The 23,429-nt window shown below is 43.7% G+C and overlaps 1 protein-coding gene across 9 annotated transcripts in view; it reads right to left on the reverse strand.

The window, feature by feature from the left end:
- The window catches only part of CTPS2 (CTP synthase 2), a 128,940-nt gene that overhangs the window by 26,429 nt on the left and 79,082 nt on the right, over positions 1-23,429 (reverse strand). For all 9 annotated transcript variants that reach the window (XM_082375689.1, XM_082375684.1, XM_082375692.1 and 6 more), the window contains one exon: positions 11,148-11,244. In XM_082375689.1, coding sequence (XP_082231815.1) covers positions 11,148-11,244 — 97 coding nt within the window. The remainder of the gene's footprint in view (positions 1-11,147; positions 11,245-23,429) is intronic.

Raw genomic sequence — 23,429 nt, forward strand, 5'->3', positions numbered from 1 at the left:
AGGCTCACAGCCAGGGGACGGAAAGACCCGCCAACAGCGCTGGAACACATCGCCGAACCTCAGCAGAATCATGAGCAGGGCTCAAGTCCACAGGCAGGGGACTGCCAGACTCTCCAAGGTGTCATCAGGCTGCGGAACAGGATGTTTCAACCAAGAGACCGAATGTCTCACACCCCGCTTGAGCTTTTTTTTTTTTGGCTGTGTTGGGTATTCGTTTCTGTGCAAGGGCTTTCTCTAGTTGCGGCAAGCGGGGGCCACTCTTCATTGCGGTGCGCGGGCCTCTCACTATCGCGGCCTCTCTTGTTGCGGCACACAGGCTTCAGATGCGCAGGCTCAGTAGTTGTGGCTCACGGGCCTAGTCGCTCCGCGGCATGTGGGATCTTCCCAGACCAGGGCTCGAACCCGTGTCCCCTGCATTGGCAGGCAGATTCTCAACCACTGCACCACCAGGGAAGACCCCCGCTTGAGCTTTTGACTTGGATAAAGAAAACGCAAACTGGCTGTATTCTCTATGACTCAGTGTGATCAATTATCATGACTGAACTTCTACTTGCAATGCTGTGCATACAAACTGAGTTCCCTGGTGACGATGTCAATGACAGTGAGTATTTAGGTATGTGCCTTAGAAGAAAAATGGGCATAGTGGGGGCAGGGAGCTCCTTTGAGAGAACTCCAACATGCCACTGCCAGGGGGTCATTCAAGACAGAGCCCTTTGTACTCAAACTATAGGTTCATAAAAATTAAAGAACATATGGAAGACGATAGCACAATAATGCCCAGTTGCAAAAAATGGAAACACTTATACCATGAAGTTACAAGAAAAAGCAGTTGAAACATCTGGACCTAACTTTGAGAGGATTCTGATTCTCCTCTGACCTCTAACTTTGTCACTGATCTTTTCCTCCTAGAGTCCAAAGTGTCTTCTCTCCTTCCTTCATTAGGACAGATGACTAAGCAAATCCAATAACAGAGCCTGCCAATACTAACAGAGATGGCGAGGAAAATGGCAAAAACCTCCAAATTAGGATATAAGTAATTATATTGAGGAATTATATCTGAGTCATCGGGACTAGCAGGATATTGCAGGAACTTTTGAACCTGCGTGGCTTGTGCCTGCTGCCTGGCTTAAGGCAAACTTTGTGTTTGCTATGAAATCCCAGAAGTGACAGGAAGAGGGGAGGTATAGTGACTCTGGAGCCAGAATGCCGGGCTTTAAATTCCACTATACCATGTAATGGATGTGTGGCTTCGGCAAATTACTGTACCTCTCTGCCTCAGCTTCCTCATCTGTAAAATGGGGGTGATGACAGTCTCTATTTCATAGCGTTGTTGTGAGGACTGAATAAATCAAAACATGTGAAACACTTAAAACAGTAAGTAAACCATGTGATTGGTATAGTTATCTCTAGACTATGAAATCCAAACAGAAAGAATGGAAGCTAGAACATAAGTTCTACAAGATAATAGACAAGATAGGGACCCATCCCCTCAATTCTTGAGACCAGTGTCTAGCACATAAGCAGGTACTCGATACATATTTGTTTAATGAATGAAGCATATATATGGGGCGGGGGGGGGGTACATGGTACACGATGAAACATGTTTTCAGAACTTTGGAAATGCTGTTTTGTGCACTCAAAATCTTTCTTAATCACTGACAAATCTATCAAGAATGAATTCATGAAATTAATCCATTGCCATATCCATGAAAAAAGAAAAAAAATTAAATTTCCATTAAACTATATGTTGAGAATCAACTCAGAATGTTACCAGGTGAAAACACCTTAAAATCAAAAACTAAGGGGCTTCCCTGGTGGCGCAGTGGTTGAGAATCTGCCTGCCAATGCAGGGGACACGGGTTCGAGCCCTGGTCTCGGAAGATCCCACGTGCTGCGGAGCAACTAGGCCCGTGAGCCACAACTACCGAGCCTGCACGTCTGGAGACTGTGCCCCGCAACAAGAGAGGCCGCGACAGTGAAAGGCCCGCGCACCGCAATGAAGAGTGGCCCCCGCTTGCCGCAACTAGAGAAAGCCCTTGCACAGAAACGAAGACCCAACACAGCCAAAAATAAATAAATACATAAATAAATTTATTAAAAAAAAAAAAAATCAAAAACTAAGAATTCTCACTGCAGTGCTGCCCTGGCACCAGGAATTCTGATTTCCATGCTCTCAGGAGAGCGCCCAGGCACGTGGGTTTTTACAAAGCACCGAGTGACTCCCTGTGCATTCCTCGTCAGCAACCACTGAGCCACAGTGTCACTGAACGTGCTATAGGGGGGACAATCAATGACAAGCGAGATGCTGGATGCTGCTGGACGCAGAGTGTATCCAGGTGCGGACTGAAAAGACTAAGGGGTAGATATGCCATGTTGTTAGAAGTGCTTCTCTGGACAGATCTATTGAGCACACATGCCACGTGGTAAGCCTAGGCACAGGGGGACATCCTCAACAATGACAAAGTGACATGGTCTTCCTTCCTGTCCTAGTCTTTTTGGAGACAAAATAAAATGCAACAGAGATTAACTGCACATAAGCTTAATGTTCACTTAAGAAGCAAGTAGCAGCAAAGCTTTAGAGAAAGACACCTGATAAGGTCTTAGGACCTACAAAATACTCTCAGTGTAGGCAGCAAGACACCAACAATGCATATAATAGCATCGTCAGAAACAAAAACCCTGCCGAATTACACCTTCTCCTTCTCTAATTCGCTACTGGGTAGATTCTGTCTCATATATAATATATATTTAACCCACTAACGGTCCTGCCAATCCCCACCCTCCTGTTAATAATCCTAGCGTCTGAACCTGCACCTTTCTCTTTCCTTTTCAGAGCAAAAATTTCCCCCACAAAAAGCTATACAAGCTAAAAGGTGGAAACAACCCAAATGTCCATGGACAGGTGAATGGATAAACAAAAATGGTCTATACATGCAATGGAATATTATGCAGCCTTAAAAAGGAAGGAAACCCTGACACATGCTACCATATGGATGAACCTTAAGGACTTTATGCTAAATGAAATAAGTCAGCCAGAAAAAGCAAATGCTACATAACTCCACATATATGAGGCACCCAGGGTCATCAAATTCTTGGAGAGAGAAAGCAGAATGGTGGTTTCCAGGGGCTGGGGGCAAGAGGAATCAGGAGTTGTCGTTTAATGGGTAAGATGCCTTAGTTTTGCAAGATGAAAAAGTTCTGGAGATCAGCTGCACAACAATGTGAATATACTTAACACTTCTGAATTGTACACATAGAAATGGTTAAGATCATAAATTTTATGTTACGTGTATTTTACCACTAAAATTTTAAAAAGTAAAAGGTAAACAGCCCCATTCTTGCTCCCACCACTCCCTCTTCCTCTGACTCCCTTTTTATCCAACACCCCCATCCCCACCCTTTGCAACCCAGCTTTCATTCCTGTCATTTTACTGAACTGCTCTCTAAAACCCAGCAGATCTGTCCTCAGTGAGGACCGGAGTAACGCCCCCACCCCCCATCTGTAACCTCTGCTCCTCTCTGGACTCCCTTTGCCCCGCCTCCCTGATCTGCGGCCTCTACTGGGGACAGCTGCCCAAGCTTACACCCTCCCTTCCTCTCCCACCTTCACTCCCCGGGAAGCTGTCAGCCATATGCTCCCATTCTACACCTCCCGATCCTTACCTTTCACCCGGCCTCCACATTTCCTATTTCCAGGGGGCCAGAAGAAATCACCCGTAGTGTGCAATAAAGCTAAAATCACTACCTGATGGGCTTCATTACCTCTCTCTCAGAAGACCTGCTGTGCTTTTGCACAAATATCTTTTAACTGCTGTACCAGTGTCTTAATTTGACTCACTTTTAAGACTGCCCAGAACCTTGCCCTGTACTAATTAGGTATTACAGGAGCTAGAGCTCTCTTTGTATGTGCAAGGATTTGCTGGTGTTTGTCTAGAGATCCCAAGAGGCTGCCCAGAGTGCAGATTTTTGGTGTATTTGGCTTGCATAGTGTCGGCAGACACACAGTTTTTAATTTTTAAATAAGTTGCCAACATTTAAAAATCAGAAGATTTCTCATAAAACTCTATTTCCAGATTCTCTTAAAAATTTAGAAGACTGGCAACAGTGAATCCACAGTCCTTCATGCAACTATCAGCTGTAGCAGTTACTCCTTTGATGGGTCAAGTGCTTGTCAATTTGCCCCAGGCCCCACCATTCCCTATGGCCTCTCTAACTCTGAGGCCTACTGTAACTGCCATTGATTGTTGAGCTTAAGCCATGGCATTTCTCACACTTGGCCGTGTAACTCGTTCACATTCCCAACCGGGGCCTACTGGCCCAGCTGCTCAGTCCAAGGTTGATTCAGTGTCCTTCCTCAAGCCAAGCACCCGATTTCAACTGGCTTTCAGAAGCCGGGGTGGGCTCTTCACTCCCTGTTCTCCTCCACAAGACACTCCTCCTGAAACCTGCGGAAGCCTGTCTTGGGGCTTTCAGTGCGAGGAGGCTCAGCTCTGGGGGCTGTTTGGGGGTTTCTGTCCCCTCTTTGATTAAGGTCCAGCCATTTGGCAGAGTGAGGTGGTCAGGAGTTCAGGCTCTGAAATCAGCTCAGTGACTTTCTAACAAGTGACTTCACCATGCTGCGACACGGTTCTCGCGTGCAAAATGCGGCTGGCTGCCAGGGGTGTTGACAGGCATAACTGAAAAGATGCCCATCGTGTCCTAGTGACCGATACTTGGAAAGTGCACGGTCCGGTATCTTTCTCCTTCTCCATTTTTTACTTCTGGATTTTAGCAGATCATTCCTTTAATTTTTAGAAAACATCTCATTTCTTTTAAGTATCTAAACTCCTCCCCTTACCCTAATTTTATTTTTCATGCTCTGCTTTTATCTCAATTTTCTATTATGAAAATGCTAACTTTCTAGTTTAAAAATGCTAGTCCTTCCCTTTAACCCTACACTGCAGGGTCACATGCTTTTCCATTGCTTGTATCTCCTTTTATTCCCACCCACCCCCCCTTTTAGTATTCTCATCGTATTTTTTTAAACTCTTTTCTTAGATTTTCTGCATTCTTCTGCTAGACCACATTAGCAGGTTGGGGAGCCAGGAAACCAGAATGGAGGGGCTTGAGAGAACCTGCAAGACAAAGGGGCTGCCTGCTCCCCACCCCTCGGCTCACCTCTCCTCCCCACCCACTGGCCCCGTGAGAGCCCATTCTTAACACAGGCCACTAACTGAAGTTTACCCCGAGCTCTGAGAGAATCACAGGTCAATACAATAAACCCTCCCCATTCACGATCCTAGCATCGCACTGGAATAGTGCTTTCCTGTGCCAGGCACTGTTCTAAGGACCCACGTGCATAGCTGATTTAGCCCTCACAAGGCCCCCACAAGGTAGCAGCTCTTCTGATGTCCATTTTCTAGATGCAGAACTGAGGGTGAGCAGCTACACAGCCAGCGACTGAGAGCTGGGGATGGGGCGGTGTGACTCCAGGGGCTGGGTTGTAACCACTTCCCGAGTTCTCACAGATGAAGTGCTCAGGACAGAGCTGGTCCAGTAAGGGGGACATAAATGCTTTAACACCTTACAATTAAAGGAGCTATGTCCCAGACCTGTGAGCCCCCATATCCACGAATACACTTTGCTGGGAAAGCCCCAGCAAAAGGCAAGAAGCAGCCGGGGAGAGAGGGAGCCCCACTGTGGGCTGTCCATGGGGAGGCGGGGAGGCTGGCCCACTCCTCTCCCGAGGCCCACCACGCTCCTTTCAAACTCCTATCTCAGCGCAACATGTTACCATGGCACGGACTTTCTGGGTCCCTAACTCCCTGGTGATCTCTTTCAAACTGTTTTATAAATCACCTCATTAACCCAGCCAAGGTTTTTTGTGTGGCGTGGTTTTTTCCTCAGACTTCCTAACAATCTAATCACACAAGGAACTAGAAGCTGTTTTTGTCTATCAACGCTTGGATAAGAGATAAGAAAGCAAAAGCAGTTTTTCTAGCCTGAAAATTTCTTCCCCTTATCCGCCTGTCTTTCAGTTCTTTCAAATTTGAGATTAAACCACTCTGCATTTCCAATGCCATGAATTTTACCCAGATTCTTAATACAGGGACTCACTCAATACCTTCCTAATTGGCCTCTTGCCTCTGTTCTCTCAAAACAAAAACCTCTTTCTCTTACAGCAAAGCAGAACCAAGCCTTTCAGTCAAGTCCTTCTCCTTATTATGAGGAAATGCAGACAAGGTCCCCAAAAGGAATTAAGTCTTTTCCTGAACTATTCAATTTTCACCTGCTGCGTCCAGACAGCTTCGCTGGCCTCCTGCAGCCTAGACTCTGCCACACTCACTAGCAGCTGGCGTCACCCTGAGGAGCTCTTCCCAGCCTCCTCTGCCAGCTGACGTCTGCCAGCATCAACTCATTGTCCCCATGTCGTCTGCCCTGAGGATGAGGGTCATGTCCGCCACTGGAACAGACACCCCTGGAGGGCAAAACAACATCCACTCGCCTTTAACGACCCCACAGCGCAGCCCCACTGTGCTCAGGGGCTGGCCCTCTCCCTCCTCTGCTTCCCCGAGTGCCTCCTCCGCACCCTCCCGGCTTCCAACCCTGTGCATTCCTCTGATTCTAAAGGCAAGGGTGCTGGTTTGGAGGGCAGAGTCACGCGGATCGCATACACAGTTTGGGACTGCTTTCAACTGGGTTTACTCTAGCGTTCCTACCAGAGCACACCCACACCAGACTCTGCAGTATTCAAACACGCTACCTGAATGGTCCCAATAATGTGTTCCTGCTGCTGGGTGGCAGTTCGGTTTAAAGACCACACTTGGCACAGACAAAACAGGCTTCTTTTCCTGGATGTCTTAGCAACATACTTGGGACCTGACCAAAACAATTAAGCCAGGGACCTGTAATATTTTGACACACTATCCAACAAGCTGTCAGCTGTCCCCTGAATGAGCTCTGAACCTTGTCTGTATTGCTTTGTACTTCACTATGTTCCCAGCTCTCACACTCAGTTGAGAGCCACAAGCAAAACAATAAAGTTTCTGAAGTCTTAAAACCCTCTCATACCAAAGTTCCTCGGTGCTCTCCCTGGCTCCCCTCTCACCCGAGCCTGACCCCGTCCATCTCTAGCCACACCTCAATCTAGATTTCTCACTCTTCAAAGCACCCCATTTAAGACTTAACTGCTAATGTAAAATAGATAGCTAGTGGGAAGCAGCCGTATAGCACAGGGAGATCAGCTTGGTGCTTTGTGACCACCTAGAGGGGTGGGATAGGGCGGGTGGGAGGGAGGGAGACGCAAGAGGGAAGAGATATGGGAACATATTGTATGTGTATAACTGATTCACTTTGTTATAAAGCAGAAACTAACACACCATTGTAAAGCAATTATACTCCAATAAAGATGTTTTAAAAAAAAAAAAAGACTTAACTGCTTTGTACCATATCCCCCTGCTTTTCAAAAGTCATCTATCTAATGGGTTAATCAACCAAGTAATGGTATCACTATAAGTAGACAAGTCCTACCATCTACATTCCCAGATAAAATGTGTGTGGTTTTTAAACTGAGGTATAATTTACATGCAATAAAATATACACATCTGAAGTGTTTGACAAGTTTCACAATCCTGAAATGTGTGTTTAAAGAGTCACGTTTTGGACAGTGATCGTATAACGGTGGGCTGTGGAGCCAAGGCCACGGGTTCCAGTAGAAGACCAAAAACAATGCGAGAAGCGCAGCCGAGGCCTGTCCCCCCACCCACCCGTGGCGAGCTGTTCCACCTGTGGGCCCTCCGCTTGCTCAGGTGAACAGCACAAAGGCTGGACCAAATGGCTTCTGAAAGCTGTCTTGGCCTTATTCTGTCACTAAATAGGGTATTTAGGCAGGCAAGTGGACAAGCGGGGAGATGTCCTTGAACGATCCCCAGGAGGGTAGCAGCTTTGCGGCCTTGGCCTCTTGCTTCGTTCAGCCTGTGCTTCTTTTGTTTAGACGAGGGTTCTGTAAGCCGTGGCAACCCCGAGGCAGAACAGGATTCCCCTGTCTTTGTTCAGCTCTCGAACTAAGAATGGTTTTTACATTTTCAGATGGTTAAAAAAAAACAAAAGAAAAATAATGTTTCATGATGCATGAAAATTACATGAAATTCACATTTCAGTGTCCATAAATAAAGGTTCATTGGAACACAACCATGCTCATTCACTTGCATATTTGCCTATGGCTGCTTTCACGCTACAACACAGAGTTGAATAGTTGCATCAAAGACCATATGGCTCCAAAATTGAAAATATTTACTATCTGGCCCTTTACAGAAAAAGCTTACCAACCCTTGCTTTAGACCATCTAGGTAAGAGACTCTGGGCTGGTATAACTCTCTCTTCCCATATTAAGTGCTGGTGGAGACTTCAGACATGGGTGGTATACAAACAAGTAAATCAACATCTGGAAAGGGGAAATTTCCACTTTGTAGAAATGAAAAGAAATGCAAATTAAAGTACAATAATACAAGGCCCTTTTTGTTCTTGTTAATAGAGCAAGAAGAAAAGTAATAAAAATATTAGCAAAAAGACTAGAGAAAGCAAGGACACGACAGTACAGTTAACATCATTATGAACTGGTTCACCTTTTCTTTCAAACAATCCAGCAGAATTATCAGTTATAAAAGTGTTCATACCCTTTGACATAATAGTCTGACTCCTGGAAATCTATCCTAAAGAAACAATCAAAAGAACAAAAGAACACTGGGTCAAAATGTTCACATCAGCATTTTTCTAACAAAATGACAGAAACAACCTGAAATGCTTAACAACTGGAAATGAATCAGTATATTATGGTTCCTTAACTCAATTAAATATATGTCCAAATAATAGACATGAAGACTAAATACATGAAAAAGTTTGCTACTGTAAAAGACTATATAAAAACTAAGAATGATAGGGACTTCCCTGGTGGACCCGTGGTTAAGACTCCACACTTCCACTGCAGGGGGCCCGGGGTTCAATCCCCGTTCGGGAAACTAAGATTCCACATGTCACATGGTGTGGCAAAAAAAAAAAACAACTAAGGTTAATAAAGTTTAGAAAAGACCATGAAAACTTAAAAAGAAAAAGTTTAGAAAAAAAAGAAATGGAGTACTGACACATGCTATAATGTACACATACGTTTAAACATTATGCTAAATGAAAGAAGCCAAACACAAATGCCAGAGATCATACCATTCTATCTATATGAAATATTCAGAATAGGCAAAACTATAGATTAAGGTAATGGGCTTGGGGCTGGAGGGGGTGGTGGTGATACCTAAAGGGAACAGGGTTTCTTTTTTTTTTTTTTTTTTAATTTATTTTATTTATTTATTTATTTTTGGCTGCATTGGGTCCTCGTTGCTGCACGCGGGCTCTCTCTAGTTGCAGCAAGGGGGGGCCTCTCTTCGCTGCGGTGCGCAGGCCCCCCACCGCGGCGGCCTCACCCGTTGCAGAGCACGGGCTCCGGGCACGCAGGCCTCAGCAGTTGTGGCACGCGGGCTCTAGAGCACAGGCTCAGCAGCCGCGGCGCACAGGCTTAGTTGCTCCGCGGCATGTGGGATCTTCCCGGACCCGGGCTTGAACCTGTGTCCCCTGCATTGGCAGGCGGATTCTCAACCACTGAGCCACCAGGGAAGCCCCAGGGTTTCTTTTTGAGGTGATAAAAATGTTCAAAACTTGACTGTGGTGATGGTTGCATAACTCTGTGAGTTGTACACTTTTAACAGATGAATTGTATGGTATGTAAATTACATCTTAATAGAGCTGTTTAAAATTTTTTTCAAGGCAGGCAAAAGATATTAATCAAGCAACAAACTTTGGTGTTATGTTTAAGATTCATAAAAATCATCAATGCTACTTTTATGTCTACTGTAAAGAAAAACAAATCCTAAATCAGTCTTTTTTCCATCAAGACAGGTAAAAATTTTAAATATATTGAATACAAAGCTCTTTTTAAAAAGCTTAGTACGATTATATCTGAATCTTTTACAGTAAATACAATTTTAAAAAATGAAATTTCTCACTAACCATTTTTGCCTCTTAGACCACTATTTGAACAAAGTTTCAAAGTATTTAGAAACATCCGAAAGCCAAAGAATTGCTGCTAATACCCACAAAGAGAAAAAATTCTTATATTCTTAAAGAAAAAGTCACTTAAAGAACACTGGCTTCTGACCCAGAGAGAGTAGGGAAATATGTGCACTTTAAAACTTTTCCTTTTTAAATTTCCTTCTTGCTAGGAAGCTTTATACTCCTTAGAAGCTGTTTATCAGCCTTAAAGGAGAAGCTCATATTTCTAGTCTTATTCTTCTTTGAGTGAAGAAGGCATTTTTCTAAGGTATTCTTATAGCTTCACAGGAACGATGCTGGACGCCCGAGATACCTGGGTTCCCTCCTCTGCATCCGGCCCGGGGACGGGCGGGGTGGGGGGCGGAGGGGGGAAGGTGAGCAGCGCTGGCATCTGTCCTGGCCACTGCTGTATCTCCAGAATCGAGCACAGTGCATATGGCGCAGAGCAGGCACTGAGATATATTTATCAAATTGAATTAAGGGCTTTGGGGTTACATTAAAGTTATTCTCATATCATATGTTAATCTATGGAAAAAAAGTTCCACAGAAATTAGAATAACCTTATCGGGAGTAGAAGATCAGCAAATATCAGACAGTGAAGCACATCATATTTTCCTTACCCCATGCTGGAGCTACTCAGGGAACAGAGAAATAGACTTCTGAGACATAACTGCCCCCCTTCTCAAGAAGTTCAAAAATTAGTGGCTCAAAGCAGTCAGACATGAAACAGTTAAACAGGGAGCCGGTTTCAATGCAGTGGAGAAAACAGTGGATTGGAAAGAACTGAGCTGGGATCAGGGCTGTCCTGGTGCAGGGTCATCCCCAGGAGCATTGGTAAAGCACAAAGCAGCCCACTGGCCAGGGTGTGGTGGAGGGCAAATGAGAAGGGGCATCCATGTGTGTTCTACCAACCTTTTCAGGGAGAGGAATGGGGAAGCAGGAGGACCAGCGAGTGCAGAGGCAGGGAAGGGGCGAGAGGGACGGGACGGGAGAGCTCCAGGAGGGCTGTGGCCAGGCACAGCCATGCAAATGATACCTGCCATGTTATAAAACAAATGATTTGAGAAACTTACTTAATATTGAATTTTCAGTTTTGAAAACAGTTCTTCTTATTCCCAGCCTCATCGTTCCTCCCAAATTGCCAGGGTTGTGTTCCGGCATATCAATCACCTTAGAAAACAAAACAAGTCCGGTTTTGCCATCTTGTAAAAACATTATTTCCCACATTTCAAGCTTTACTTTTAGGGGATGCTCACTGGGTAAGGATGTCCCTTAAACAATAAAATCCGATCGTTCCTTCCAATTTTCCTATTCAAACACAGTCATGCTTTTATACACTCCTCACAGTATGCTGCCTTTTCGTCTCTGCTTCTCATCTTTCATTCAAATCACAGGTAAAAAATTTATCAGGAGCATCTTTATAACCTCCCTCCTGTCATTACTCAAACTGTCAGTTCCAGGCAATGTTCACACTTCAAGTTCTGACCTTCTGGGACCTTCCGCTTTGGTCTTCACATCCCTTATAATAACAACCCTCTCCCACCGCCCACTCCATTCCCTAAAGATTTTCCATAAGCAAATCTGTCCATTTTGGAAAAGGATACCAAAAGTACAGTCATCCCTCAGTGTCCAGGGGGACAGGTTCCAGGACCCCCGTGGATAACAAAATCCTTGGATGCTCCAATCCCTTATGTAAAATGGCATAATACAGTCAGCTATTGGTATCTGCAGATGCCGAACCCATGGATACGGAGAGCCGACTGTACTTATTTGCAGAAAATCATTTAGAAGGATTCCTTTTTTTTTTTTGGCCGTGCCATGTGGCATGCAGGATCTTAGTTCCCCAACCAGGAATAGAACCTGTGCCCCCTGCAGTGGAAGCATGGAGTCTTTAACCACTGGACCACCAGGGAAGCCCCCTAGAAGGGTTACTCTTATAAAAAAAATTAAATATATATATATATATATATATATATATATATATATATATATAATCCATTCTACCACATTCCACAGGTAGAAACCTAAGTGCCACCCTGGATCTCTCCCTCTCCCTCATCTCCAATGTGTCAAGTCCTATCCACTTACCAGCTCCAGACTTCCTGCATCCATCCACAGCTCCCACCACCACCCAAACCACAGCCCCTCACCCAGACTGCGGCCAGAGCTCACCAACTAGACACGCCCCACATTCACATGTCCCCCCAACCCTGAGCACTGCAGGCAGAGTGGTCGTGGTGTTTCTCCTGCTTGAAATCCTTGACTGCCTGGTACTGGCCCAACCTAGCCCTTCAGCCTCACTTCCCGTGACTTTCCCCTCCTACCCTGAGCTCTGGTCACTGAGCCTTCCTTCAGTTCCTCAAGTGCATCTTCCTTCCTCCCACCATGGAGACTTTGAACATCTCCCACTCCCCTACCCTCTTTTCCTAAATTAATCCATCCTTAACCTTAAGATCTTAGCTCAACTATCCAACGTGAGCTTCCCCGGGAGCTGATATTACCAGGCACCATAGCCTAGTCGGGGTCCTCTATCAACACGCTCCCCGTCACCGTGCTCCCCTCCGTTTGTGTGTAGAGTGCTTTGTGCACTAGACTGTGAATCGCTAAGAGCTGGGGCACTTTTTGCTTTTACCATCGCATTCCCAGCCCCTAGCACACATGGAACTGGCATCTGGTATGCACTGAATGAATGCATGGATGATTGAATGAACTCAGACCAAATAATTTCAGATTTATCTTTAGGATTAATTCACAGAAATGCAGACATGTGATTTTTATGAAAAGCCTGTTCTTGTTAGTCAATGGTCTATTTTCACAATTCTGTTCACTACAATCTCATGGTTTTATTTCATCTTTAAGTTGTTAGAACAGACTACAGTTGGGTGAGTTAACCTGTTCTAATGGAATTGCTCAAGTTTCCTCTCATAAAACCTTTCTTTCTTTGTTTTTTCTATACCCTAACTGCCACATGTTGCTCTACAGGAATCCTTGACAACTGGAATTTTCCAAGAACTTGTATGATCTTATCAGTGCTCCAGAAGAACTTTCTGAGCCATTTGAACCCTGTGGCCCTGGTACACTCTAAGAGTCACTGAGGGGAAGGGGTGGAGAAAAAACTTGACTACACCCCTTGGCAGATGGAGTGCTCGGTTCTGAAGTGCTCTTGGCCTTGGCATGTCTTTCCTATCTTCTTGGGTCGGCTAATTACGGCTAGATTAAGTATTACAGGAGTGAGGTGAGGAGAGGGCATCAGCTTCCAGTTCAGAAAGCTGAGCTGCTTAGCTTTCAGCCCCTTGGGTATTTTCTAGGAAAGGACAGATAAGACTACACTACCTGCCACAGACTCATAAGAAGTCCTAGGTTGATTCACAGCTTCAATTTCCGCTTCAGTTGAAGATAACCTGAACCCTTTAGGAAGACCACAGCAATAAACTCCCCTGGTTTCTTCTTATAAGTGTATTGTGATGCTTCAAGTCAGCCTTACTTCCTGCACTGGGTTTTTCCACTCAGGAAGAGTCTTTTAATGTAGTTTGTTCAGTTATTGGCATGTTTGGAATTCAAGGAATGTTCTGGTATAAACCACTGAGAATGGAGTCAAATGACCCAACTAAGAACAGGAATCCTCCCTTACTGCTTACTTGGGTTGAATCTGACAAACACAAGGCCAGAAAATATTTCCAAAAGAAATATTTCCAAAAGCTAAATGCAGCGGGCACAGGGCTGCCTAAGGATCTTAAATAATCCTCCAACATAGAGGGAAGTCTGGAAATTCCTGAAAGAGCAATATGAGAACATTATTTAGAAACATGAAGGTAAATATCAGGAGAAACAGCTATAAGAGTTGAGTTTGGTAGACAGGAGGTGAGGATTACTGAATTTTTTCATTATAGGCCTTTTGGAAATGTTGGCTTTTTTGGTGAGGGGGGAATTGTTGAACACAGTATTACTTTAATGAAAATACAAATTGAAGGCCCAAATAGTGAAATATATTGTGTAGGCCTTCCACTAGGGTATTAGTTCACATTATCCCTGCTGTTTTCAAAAGCAATAAATAAGACCTTCTCCTGATATGATAGCACAGAAAGAAATCCCAAGGTGTAACTGCCACGGTGACCCTCCATTTAAAATACGCTCCCATAGAAACCACTGGAGAGGCAAAGAAAACGTTAGACAAAAGATGGGGGAGCAGATGGAAGTAGCTTTCCAACTCTGAATGATGCCCTGAACAGCAGTGAAAGGAGAAAAGCAGAGCAAGAACTGACAGGGGGCTTCATCCAGGGATGCACATCACACACTCAGTGGAAGAACGTCCAGGCCAGGAAGACCTTCAAGATGGCAGAAGAGTAAGACGTGGAGATCACCTTCCTCCCCACAAATACATCAGAGATACATCTACATGTGGAACAACACCTACAGAACACCTACTGAACGCTGGCAGAAGACCTCAGACCTCCCAACAGGCAAGAAACTCCCCACGTACCTGGGTAGGGCAAAAGAAAAAAGAAATAACAGACACAAAAGAATAGGGAGGGGACCTGCACCCGTGGGAGGGAGCCGTGAAGCAGGAAAGGTTTCCACACACTAGGAAGCCCCTTCACTGGCAGAAACGGCAGGTGGCTGGGGGAAGCTTCGGAGCCACGGAGGAGAGCGCAGCAACAGGGGTGCGGAGGGCAAAGCCGAGAGATTCCCGCAAAGAGGATCGGTGCCGACCAGCACTCACCAGCCCGAATGGCTTGTCTGCTCACCCGCCAGGACGGGCGGGGGCTGGGAGCTGAGGCTCGGGCTTCGGTACGATCCCAGGGAGAGGACTGGGGTTGGCTGCGTGAACACAGCCTGAAAGGGGCTAGTGCGCCACGGCTAGCCGGCAGGGAGTCTAGGGAAAAGTCTGGAGCTGCCTAAGGGGCAAGAGACCATTGTTTCTGGGTGCGCAAGGAAAGGGGATTCAGAGCACTGCCTAAACGAGCTCCAGAGACGGGTGTGAGCTGCGTCTATCAGTGTGGACACCAGAGACGGGCATGAGACGCTAAGGCTGCTGCTGCAGCCACCAAGAAGCCTGTGAACAAGCACAGGTCACTATCCACACCTCCCCCCCGGGAGCCTGTGCAGCCCGCCACTGCCAGGGTCCCGTGATCCAGGGACAACTTCCCCGGGAGAACACACAGCGCGCCCCAGGCTGGTGCAACATCATGCCGGCCTCTGCCGCCGCAGGCTCGCCCCGCATCCATACCCCACCCTCCCCCCGGCCTGAGTGATCCAGAGCCCCCGAAGCAGCTGCTCCTTTAACCCCGTCCTGTCTGGGCGGGGAACAGATGCCCTCAGGTGACCTACACGGAGAGGCGGGGCCAAATCCAAAGCTGAACCCCAGGAGCTGTGCGAACAAAGAAGAGAAAGGGAAATCTCTCCCAGCAGCCTCAGGAGCAGCAGATTAAATCTCCACAGTCAACTTGATGTACCTGCATCTGTGGAATACCTGAATAGACAACAAATCATCCCAAAATTGAGGAGGTGGACTTCGGGAGCAGTGATATATATTTTTTTTCCTTTTTCTCTTTTTGTGAGTGTGTATGTGTATGCTTCTGTGTGTAATTTTGTCTGTATAGCTTTGCTTTTACCATTTGTCCTAGGGTTCTCTCTTCCTGTTTTTTTGTTTTTGCTTTTTTTTAGCATAGTTTTTAGGGCTTCTTATCATTGGTGATTTGTTTTTTGGTTTGGTTGCTCTCTTCTTTCTTTCTTTCTTTCTTTTTTTTATTACTTTTCAATTTTTTTATTTTTAATAATTATTTTTTATTTTAATAACTTTATTTTATTTTATTTTATTTTACTTATTTTTTTCTTTCTTTCTTTCTTTTTTTCTCCCTTTTATTCTGAGCCATGTGGATGACAGGATCTTGGTGCTCCGGCCGGGTGTCAGGCCTGTGCCTCTGAGGTGGGAGAGCCAAGTTCAGGACACTGGTCCACAAGAGACCTCCCAGCTCCACGTAATATCAAATGGCAAAAATCTCCCAGAGATCTCCATCTCAACACCAAGACCCAGCTTCACTGAACGACCAGCAAGCTACAGTGCTGGACACCCTATACCAAACAACAAGCAAGACAGGAACACAACCCCACCCACTAGCAGAGAGGCTGCCCAAAATCATAATAGGGTCACAGACACCCCAAAACACACCACCAGACGCGGACCTGCCCACCAGAAAGACAAGATCCAGCCTCACCCACCAGAACACAGGCACTAGTCCCCTCCACCAGGAAGCCTACACAACCCACTGAACCAACCTTAGCCACTGGGGGCAGACACCAAAAACAATGGGAACGACGAACCTGCATCCTGCGAAAATGAGACCCCAAACACAGTAAGTTAAGCAAAATGAGAAGACAGAGAAACATACAGCAGATGAAGGAGCAAGGTAAAAACCCACCAGACCTAACAAATGAAGAGGAAATAGGCAGTCTACCTGAAAAATAATTCAGAGTAATGATAGTAAAGATGATCCAAAATCTTGCAAACAGAATGGATAAAATACAAGAAACGTTTAACAAGGACCTAGAAAAACTAAAGAGCAAACAAACAATGATGAACAACACAATAAATGAAATTAAAAATTCTCTAGAAGGAATCAATAGCAGAATAACTGAGGCAGAAGAACGGATAAGTGACCTGGAAGATAAAATAGTGGAAGTAACTACTGCAGAGCAGAAGAAAGAAAAAAGAATGAAAATAATTGAGAACAGTCTAAGAGATCTGTGGGACAACATTAAACGCACCAACATTCGAATTATAGGGGTCCCAGAAGAAGACGAGAAAAAGAAAGGGACTGAGAAAATATGTGAAGAGATTATAGTTGAAAACTTCCCTAATATGGGAAAGGAAGGAGTTAATCAAGTCCAGGAAGCTCAGCGAGTCCCATACAGGATAAATCCAAGGAGAAACATGCCAAGACACATATTAATCAAACTATCAAAAATTAAATACAAAGAAAAAATATTAAAAGCAGCAAGGGAAAAACAACAAATAACATACAAGGGAATCCCCATAAGGTTAACAGCTGATCTTTCAGCAGAAACTCTGCAAGCCAGAAGGGAGGGGCAGGACATATTTAAAGTGATGAAAGGGAAAAACCTACAACCAAGATTACTCTACCCAGCAAGGATCTCATTCAGATTCGAGAGAGAAACTAAAACCTCTACAGACAAGCAAAAGCTGAGAAAATTCAGCACCACCAAACCAGCTTTACAACAAATGCTAAAGGAACTTCTACAGCCAGGAAATACAAGAGAAGGAAAAGACCTACAATAACAAACCCCAAACAATTAAGAAAATGGTAATAGGAACATACATATCAATAATTACCTTAAATGTAAATGGATTAAATGCTCCAACCAAAAGACACAGACTGGCTGAATGGATACAAAAACAAGGCCTGTATATATGCTGTCTACAAGAGACCCACTTCAGACCTAGGGACACATACAGACTGAAAGTGAGGAGATGGAAAAAGATATTCCATGCAAATGGAAATCAAAAGAAAGCTGGAGTAGCAATTCTCATATCAGACAAAATAGACTTTAAAATAAAGACTATTACAGGAGACAAAGAAGGACACTACATAATGATCAAGGGATCAATCCAAGAAGAAGATATAACAATTGTAAATATTTATGCACCCAACATAGGAGCACCTCAATACATAAGGCAAATACTAATAGCCATAAAAGGGGAAATCGACAGTAACACAATCATAGTAGGGAACCTTAACATGCCACTTTCACCAATGGACAGATCATCCAAAATGAAAATAAATATGGCAACACAAGCTTTAAATGATACATTAAACAAGATGGACTTAATTGATATTTATAGGACATTCCATCCAAAAACAACAGAATATACTTTCTTCTCAAGTACTCATGGAACATTCTCCAGGATAGATCATATCTTGGGTCACAAATCAAGCTTTGGTAAATTTAAGAAAATTGAAGTCATATCAAGTATCTTTTCCGACCACAACGCTATGAGACTAGTTATCAATTACAGGACAAAATCTGTAAAAAATACAAACACATGGAGGCTAAACAATACACTACTTAATAACCAAGAGATCACTGAAGAAATCAAAGAGGAAATCAAAAAATACCTAGAAACAAGTGACAATGAAAACACGATGACCCAAAACCTTTGGGATGCGGCAAAAGCAGTTCTAAGAGGGAAGTTTATAGCAATACAATCCTACCTTAAGAAACAAGAAACAAGAAACATTTCAAATAAACAACCTAAACTTACACCTAAAGCAATTAGAGAAAGAAGAACAAAAACACCCAAAGTTAGCAGAAGGAAAGAAATCATAAAGATCAGATCAGAAATAAATGAAAAAGAAATGAAGGAAATGATAGCAAAGATCAGTAAAACTAAAAGCTAGTTCTTTAAGAAGATAAACAAAATTGATAAACCATTAGCCAGAGTCATCAAGAAAAAAAGGGAGAAGACTCAAATCAATAGAATTAGAAATGAAAAAGGAGAAGTAACAACTGACACTGCAGAAATACAAAGGATCATGAGAGATTACTACAAGCAACTCTATGCCAATAAAATGGACAACCTGGAAGAAATGGACAAATTCCCTAGAAATGCACAACCTTCCGAGACTGAACCAGGAAGAAATAGAAAATATAAACAGACGAGTCACAAGCACTGAAATTGAAACTGTGATTAAAAATCTTCCAACAAATAGAAGCCCAGGACCAGATGGCTTCACAGGCGAATTCTATCAAACATTTAGAGAAGAGCTAACACCCATCCTTCTCAAACTCTTCCAAAAAATAGCAGAGGGAGGAACAATCCCAAATTCATTCTACGAGGCCACCATCACACTGATACCAAAACCAGACAAAGATGTCACAAAGAAAGAAAACTACAGGCCAATATCACTGATGAACATAGATGCAAAAATCCTCAACAAACTACTAGCAAACAGAATCCAACAGCACATTAAACGGATCATACACCATGATCAAGTGGGGTTTATCCCAGGAAGGCAAGGATTCTTCAATATATGCAAATCAATGTGATACACCATATTAACAAACTGAAGAATAAAAACCATATGATCATCTCAATAGATGCAGAAAAAGCTTTCGACAAAATTCAACACCCGTTTATGATAAAAACCCTCCAGAAAGTAGGCATAGAGGGAACTTATCTCAACATAATAAAGGCCATATATGACAAACCCAACATCATTCTCAATGGTGAAAAACTGAAACCATTTCCACTAAGATCAGGAACAAGACAAGGTTGCACACTCTCACCACTATTATTCAACATTGTTTTGGAAGTTTTAGCGACAGCAATCAGAAAAGAAAAAGAAATGAAAGGAATCCAAATTGGAAAAGAAGAAGTAAAGCTGTCACTGTTTGCAGATGACATGATAATATACATAGACAATCCTAAAGATGCTACCAGAAAACTACTAGAGCTAATCAATGAATTTGGTAAAGTAGCAGGATACAAAATTAATGCACAGAAATCTCTTGCACTCCTATACACTAATGATGAAAAATCTGAAAGAGAAATTAAGGAAACAATCCCATCTACCACTGCAACAAAAAGAATAAATTACCTAGGAATAAACCTACCTATGGAGATAAAAGACCTGTATGCAGGAAACTATAAGACAGTGATGAAAGAAATTAAAGATGATACAAACAGACGGAGAGATATACCATGTTCTTGGATTGGAAGAATCAACAGTGTGAAAATGACTATACTACCCAAAGCAATCTACAGATTCAATGCAATCCCTATCAAACTACCACTGGCATTTTTCACAGAACTAGAACAAAAAATTTCACAATTTGTATGGAAACACCAAAGACCCCGAATAGCCAAAGCAATCTTGAGAAAGAAAAATGGAGCTGGAGGAATCAGGCTCCCTGACTTCAGACTCTACTACAAAGCTACAGTAATCAAGACAGTATGGTACTGGCACAAAAACAGAAATATAGATCAATGGAACAGGATAGAAAGCCCAGAGATAAACCCACGCACATATGCTCACCTTATTTCTGATAAAGGAGGCAAGAATATACAATGGAGAAAAGACAGCTTCTTCAATAAGTGGTGCTGGGAAAACTGGACAGCTACATGTAAAAGAATGAAATTAGAACACTTCCTAACACCATACACAAAAATAAACTCAAAATGGATTAAAGACCTAAATGTAAGGCCAGACACTATCAAACTCTTAGAGGAAAATATAGGCAGAACACTCTATGACATAAATTACAGCAAGATCCTTTTTAACCCACCTCCTAGAGAAATGGAAATAAAAACAAACAAATAGGACCTAATGAAACTTAAAAGCTTTTGCACAGCAAAGGAAACCATAAACAAGATGAAAAGACAACCGTCAGAATGGGAGAAAATATTTGCAAATGAAGCAACTGACAAAGGATTAATCTCCAAAATTTACAAGCAGCTCATGTAGCTCAATATGAAAAAAACAAACAACCCAATCCAAAAATGGGCAGAAGACCTAAATAGACATTTCTCCAAAGAAGATATACAGACTGCCAGCAAACACATGAAAGGACGCTCAACATCATTAATCATTAGAGAAATGCAAATCAAAACTACAATGCGATATCTCACACTGGTCAGCATGGCCATCATCAATAAATCTACAAACAATAAATGCTGGAGAGGGTGTGGAGAAAAGGGAACCCTCTTGCACTGTTGGTGGGAATGTAAATTGATACAGCCACTATGGAGAACAGTATGGAGGTTCCTTAAAAAACTAAAAATAGAACTTCCATACGACCCAGCAATCCCACTACTGGGCATATACCCTGAGAAAACCATAATTCAGAAAGAGTCATGTACCACAGTGTTCACTGCAGCTCTATTTACAATAGCCAGGACATGGAAGCAACCCAAGTGTCCATCGACAGACGAATGGATAAAGAAGATGTGGCACATATATACAATGGAATATTACTCAGCCATAAAAAGAAACAAAATTGAGTTATTTGTAGTGAGGTGAATGGACCTAGAGTCTGTCATACAGAGTGAAGTAAGTCAGAAAGAGAAAAACAAATACCGTATGCTAACACATATATATGGAATCTAAAAAAAAAAAAAATGGTTATGAAGAACCTAGGGACAGGACAGGAATAAAGACGCAGACCTACTAGAGAATGGACTTGAGGACACGGGGAGGGGGAAGGGTAAGCTGGGACAAATTGAGAGAGTGGCATGGACATATATACACTCCCAAATGTAAAATCGATAGCTAGTGGGAAGCAGCCGCATAGCACAGGGAGATCAGCTCGGTGCTTTGTGACCACCTTGAGGGGTGGGTTAGGGAGGGTGGGAGGGAGACGCAAGAGGGAGGGGATATGGGGATATACGTATATGTATAGCTGATCCAGTTTGTTATAAAGCAGAAACTAAGACACCGTTGTAAAGCAATTATACTCCATTAAAGATGTTAAAAAAAAAGAATGTCCAGGCCAGGCACCAGCTGGGAGAACAGAAACACTCCAGAAGGGGACGGCTGGGGAAGGCAGAGAACACAGGGTACTTCTGGTCAAGCCTGGCCAAACCAGTTGTCTTGCAGAGTTATCAGGCCGTCCTACCAGCTCTAAAGATGACAGTATGACTGCCTCTCGGGTTACAAGCGACCTGATTCAGCAAGAAAATTAAGGAAACGTCTTTGTTCCTGGCATTCCTTCCGCAAAAAGCCTGAGAGATAGGAGAACATCACAGTTTTAAAACATATCTTTTATCATTACTGGGGTGGTTAAAGAAAAGAACTTCAGATATGCTTTAGTTTTAATCCCAACATTTTCAAAATACCCTAGATTTTGCAACTAAGAGGAAAATGCCTCTTCCATTGCAAAAGGGTCACCTCGGTCCATTCTGAGTTTGCCTAAATACAAGCTGTCATCTGATCCCCACTACAGATCTGTCGTTTCTTGGAACCGAGCCATAGCGCAGAAGAAAAATAAAAAAGGATCAATAAGTAACGAATATTGGTGGTGATAAAGCTTTAGGAGATGTAAAAGTACCATGTAAGGATAAACACGGCCCTAATTAACCTTTACCAAAGTTTCTGCAGCCCATGATAAAGTGTAATGGGTTCAAGACTTCAGGAGTCCTGGGTGCCTTAAACAACAAAGTCTAGGGAAGTTAGGTTCTCTTATCAAAGATGAAATTCCCCCTTATTTTTTTTTTTTTTTGGCCACAGAGCGCGGCTTGCAGGATCTCAGTTCCCCAACCAGGGAACTAAGCCTGAGCCTCGGCAGTGAAAGTGCGGAGTCCTAACCATTAGACTGCCAGGGAATTCCCAAAGATGAAATTCCTAAATGGCAGTGTGGGAAAGAGTGCAAGCCTCTGACCTACCTGACAACGCTGGTAAGGCCTGCTTCTGTCCAGTCCCTTGCCTTTGGACATTTCATTTGGGGACACTAGAGGAGCCTACCTCCCAGCAGACCATCTCCAGTAGCTGGGCAGCTACAGCAGCCTCCATCGTTGCAGACCAAATCTAAACCCTTCCATGTGGCACGCAGGTTCCACCTCATTCAGGAACCATCTACGCTCTCCCCACATATTCTGACCCGTGGTTTCTACCTCAGCTGGATAGGTCCATCGCCGATGGCGCCTCTGCTCCCCTCCCCTCGACGCCACTACATACATGCCGCCTCTTCACTACTTTCCCTGAGATGGCTTCTCCCCACCATCCCACGTGGGCTTGCGCTTTAGGGGCACCCTCCAGTTCTCCTTACCGTGCCATACTTAATACCACTGTTATGCTCACCCTACCAAACAAATGACCTACACAGTGTTAATTCATTTGCAGTAAGTGGTAGGCCGAATAACGGCCCCCCCCCAAAGATGTCCAAGTCCTAGTCCCCAGAAACCGTGAATATGTTGCTTTCCATGGCAAAAGGGACTTTGCAGGCCTGATTAAATTTAGCCTCTTGAGATGGTAAAATTATCTGGGGTTATCAGGGTGGGCCCAACGTAACCACAGGGTCTTCATAAGAAGAAGCAGGAGGGTCAGAATCAGAGATGGAGATGTGACAACGAAGCAGAGGTCAGAGAGAGAGGGAGAGAGAGAGACTGGAAGAGGCCACATGGCTGGCTTTAAAGATGGAGGAAGGGGCCATGAGCAGGCAGTCTCTAGAAGCTGGAAAAGGCAAAGAAATAGATTCTCCCCTAGAGCCTCCAGAAGAAATGCTTCTGAGCTCCAGACCTGTAAAAAAATAGATTTGTCACTAAGTTGGTGGTAATTTGTTACAGCAGCAATAGGAAACTAATACAGTCCTTTATCGTATACAACTTTAACCTCCTCCAT

Source organism: Balaenoptera borealis (genome assembly GCF_965194805.1).
Source record: "Balaenoptera borealis genome assembly, chromosome: X".
Lineage (NCBI taxonomy): Eukaryota > Metazoa > Chordata > Mammalia > Artiodactyla > Balaenopteridae > Balaenoptera > Balaenoptera borealis.